The sequence below is a fragment of the Prosopis cineraria genome, unplaced genomic scaffold (assembly GCF_029017545.1).
Source record: "Prosopis cineraria cultivar Desert tree isolate PC_DT_omini unplaced genomic scaffold, ASM2901754v1 PC5, whole genome shotgun sequence".
NCBI lineage: Eukaryota > Viridiplantae > Streptophyta > Magnoliopsida > Fabales > Fabaceae > Prosopis > Prosopis cineraria.
In genome coordinates this window covers 30,619,412-30,623,684 of record NW_026555336.1, presented here as the reverse complement: position 1 = coordinate 30,623,684, position 4,273 = coordinate 30,619,412, and the positions used below count along the sequence as shown (strand labels likewise).

The following is a 4,273-nucleotide window of genomic DNA, read 5'->3' as shown; positions in this document are numbered from 1 at the left end:
CCTCCCTCACCTCACCTCCCCTCCATTCCCTCCTTTTAAACTAAATAAAGTTTTAATGGATGTGTGAGTATTAAGCAATGACTATTTCTCTCATGGATGCATCTCCCTCCCATCTTCCTTGCATTTTCTCAACAAGGGCTTCTTGCATTTTTTTTTTATTTCTTATTACAAGATTTTACTTAAAAAATAATTAAATTTTTCATTCTAAAGTAAAGTTATTAACTTGTATTTAATTATTGTTAAATTAATAAAATTAAAATTAATCATGAAAAACAAACTTAAAATTGTGCATGGGTTTTCTCCACATTGTATCGATATTCAATAAGCCGGTGAGTTTTTCTCACCTCATGAGTCATGGAACTCGTATTTTGTTTTATCTAGAAAAATAAAAAATACTAATTAATCAATTACTTATTAATTAATACTTTAAAGATTTTTGTTTTTGGACAAAATTAATGCTTTAGAGATGGATTGATGATTTTCCAGTGAGAGTAGCTGACAATTTTGCCATTAATTAAATTAATTTTAAAAAAGGAGGATTCTTCCCAGTCAAAGCTCGTCGTCATTCATTCGTCCTAAACCCTACATATAACTTAGTGTAATTCCTTCGTAAACAAAGGCACAAAAAAAAAATAGAGAGAATAAATTTACAAGTCTCGTCCTATACGAAATAAAATTCGTACGACGGAAAAGTGCTTTCTCTTTCCTCTCCGTTCTACTGAGCTGGTAAGGTCTCGTGGCGCCACGACTCCGCCAACTCGGCCGAGTCGTAATACACGTCGGAGTGATCGAACAGGCCGTCAAACGCCAAGTACTCAGCACTATTACCGTTATATTCAGCTCCAGTTCCCAAATCGAACGAGTCGTAACTCGGGATCTGGTTCTCAAACTCCCATAACTCGGCGATTCCAGACGAGTCCGACAATGCCGGGATTAACTCAGTCGGCAACTCGCCCTTCCCATCCGGGTTCACCGACTCACCGGGCGGGGGGAGACCGAGCTCGTCGTCGGAGGCTTCGAGAAGGTATCCAATCTGTGGCTGAGAGTCGCCGGAATCTGACGTCAGATCGACTGCCGGAGCAGGCGATGAAGAGGCAGATATCTCCTCCTGCAAGCTCTTCATGACCGAGTCGAGGTCCTGACTCGAAAGAGCCGGGTCGGTGTCATCGAGCAAGTCGAGGAGATCATCTCTGAGTCTCTTGACCTCGGGCGATTCCAACCCGGACTCGTCCGAGTCATCTCGAACCCGCTTCCCGGAACTCGGGCCTTCCATGGAGAAGAACAGTAACAAAAATCTCCGAGAACAAAAACTTCTTGTCTTGATTTTTCTTTTTCGTTTTTTCCCTTTTGCCGAAACAAAGGCTTTTGCTTCACAGAGAGTGTGGTGGCGATTCGTGGGGGAAGAGATTGGAGTGTTTATATAAAGGAGGGGACAAGGTAGAGAGAGAAAGAGACAGAAAGAGAGAAGGTGTAATGATGGTGACGAGGCAGGCGCGTGGGAGCGAATACTTAGGCCATCACGGATTTGATTTGCCTTTTTCACGTTTCTTGATACCTTTTTCTCTTTTTTCCATATTCCTGAAAATTAAAAAAATAGCAATAAAGGAAAATTGGGTGCCCGCTTCTTTCCGTTTTTATTTTTATTAAACGGAATTGAATTCGGAATTGGAGTCCGGGTCAGATGGTGGGCCCCACTCTTCTAGTCAATCACGGCCTTTGTTTCTTTACTTTTCTTTTCCTTTTTTTTTTTAGGGTACGAGTTGGTAGGAAAATTAAATATGGGACCAGGGCGAGGGCATTTTGGGTAATTTGGCAGATGGCTTGAATGATGGAGTGGCGGAATGGGCTTTGTGGAATAGTGGTTGATTAAATCATTAAAATCTTATTTATCGAATTATATATTTTATTTTAATTTATTAATTTAATACGAAAGCGATGGCCACCAACGATGACTGGCTCATTTCCATGGGACCAAGGCACCATCTAGTACGTTCAATAATTGAAAATGGCATTTTTGTTGACTTTGAATTTTGTTATTGTTTCTCCCTGAATCTGAATATCTGATTATGGAATTCCATGAATGGAAGTTAATCAAGTTATAAACCATATCCAGATGCCCAATATTTTGTCAAAAAAAAATTAATATTTTTTAATAAAATAAAGTTCATATGAGTTAAGTCTCATGACTCATAAGGATAAAAAACACCTTGAGTTTAAATAGCATTTACAAAGTCATTCATCAACGTTAGTAGTGAAATTTAATTTTACTATCTTATGTATTATAAATCAAATTATTACAAATTGGACCCATTTTTGTTGGTGAATTTATTGTTTTTTTTAGACTCTAGAATTTGTTTTTTGAGAAAAAGATGGTTATGATTTTGTATGCTTAAAAATTATTTACAATAAAAAGAATACCAGACCTGCATGAAAAATTCTTCTTCAAAGGAGTAAAATAATGGGTATTCCATGTTTGGGCATATATTTTCTTAAGAATTGTATGCATGATTTAATATAACATATTAGTCGTTGAATCTTTGATTCGAAATTTTCAAATCTTTGATTCGAAATTTTCAATGTCATCCAGATTTCTCGTGAATTTGGGATTAAGAAGATATTAGTGCGGACCCCAATCAACTTTGAGCGTGAAAAATACGTTGGACCTTTTCTTTTCTTTTTCCTCTTTTTTTTAAAAAAAAAAAACATTTGAATGGATAATACCATCTATCATTAAACCGATCCAACTGCGAACATCTGAATCAGAAAACAACATTAAGGCAAAACCGAAAAATATGTTAAGACTTTAAAAACGGGTACATTTTTCAAATCTTGAAGTATTTATAAACTTGCACTGTAACTGTAATTAACCAAAGATGGCAAAGAAACACTGCACTGTAATTTAGAAGCGCGTTTTTTAATTTCTATTTTAGTTTGAGAGAATTTGACACCACAAAAGAGAAAGGGAAAAATTTCTTTTACAGTCTGGTGTACTTATATAGAATTAGTTACTTTTTTTTTATGAGTGAATTAGTTACTTTTATTTATATTTTATTGTAATATGTGTGTAAAATTTCTTTATCACCGTGTTATTTTCATGCATCATGTATAAGCATTGTGACAGCTTTTTAAAATATAATTAAAAATGACATATACAATCTTTTGCCTTCAGTTCAATGAAATGGCAACAAATTAGGAGGAAAAAAACATAATAAGTTACTTTATTGAGTAAAAATAAGTGGCAATTTTAGCCTTTGAGTTAATTGTGGCTGTTTAAACATGGGGTTTGCAAAAGCTTGGACCCATAATATTTAAATCCAATCCAATTAAATTGTTACCCTTCTGTTAAAAAATATGAGATTCAACATTTAAAAATATAAAATATTTTTAGTATTTTAATGTGCAGTTAATATGATCTTTACATTTTTAATATGTTTACATTAAAAGACTACTTTACTCAATTTTCAATATTAGTTGAAAGACTATTAATTAGTTTATTGTTAGTAAAATTCCATTAAAATTGGCTTATATTTTTAACATGTTTATGTTAAAAAACAATAAAAAGAAAAACAAGCGTCAATGTTATTTGACCCTTCAAGAGGGTGCATTATTTTTTATTTTGTCGCTTGAAAATCGAAACTGACCCAAGCAGGAAATCTGAAGTTTTTATAAATCAGTTTTATAATTATTGGAACTAAAAATTCAATTTTATTATCTTTGCTGAATTAGGGCAGTAAGTTTGATTAAAATCAGAAATACAATTGATATTGTTCATGCAAAGTAAGAATCAATTATTATTTTGTAGTTCTCTTGTTAGAACTAACCCCGTTTAAGATATTAAAAATGTAAAGCTCACATTAACTGCACATTAAAACACTAAAAATGTTTTATATGTTTAATATAAAACTGCACATTTTAAGATATGATCCAACACATTGGATGTTATTGCTTGTTGGCAATGATGAGTTCTAAGAAAATGTGTCTTGTTGGATGATGTTATAGAAGCTACATCTTCTTTATCTAATTTTTTTTATTACTAATTTCACTGCTACTAGAATTTCTATTTTTAATTGTTCTTGTGATAATTGATGACTAAAACAGAGTTAGAATTGATTCATGTATATAGGTTTTTTTTAGCATTTTTTTTAGCTTCGGTTATTGTTGTCTGTGTTTTTAATTAATAAAATGAGCTTTTTTTTAACAAATAAAAAAAAGATACGATCCAACATTTTTCAATAGAAATTTGAATATTTATTATAATACCCTTCTACTATAA

General features: G+C 33.0%; 1 protein-coding gene across 1 annotated transcript; it reads right to left on the bottom strand.

The window, feature by feature from the left end:
• Positions 1-492: 492 nt before the first annotated feature.
• Positions 493-1,378, bottom strand: LOC129311843 (uncharacterized). Its single transcript, XM_054954315.1, has one exon. The coding sequence runs from the start codon at positions 1,271-1,273 to the stop codon at positions 716-718; it is 558 nt and encodes a 185-aa protein (XP_054810290.1). The 5' UTR covers positions 1,274-1,378; the 3' UTR covers positions 493-715.
• Between the last annotated feature and the right edge of the window lie 2,895 nt (positions 1,379-4,273).

Bases quoted from the DNA above. Each gene is read 5' to 3' on its own strand.
- LOC129311843 (XM_054954315.1), bottom strand. From the start codon at position 1,273: ATGGAAGGCCCGAGTTCCGGGAAGCGGGTTCGAGATGACTCGGACGAG.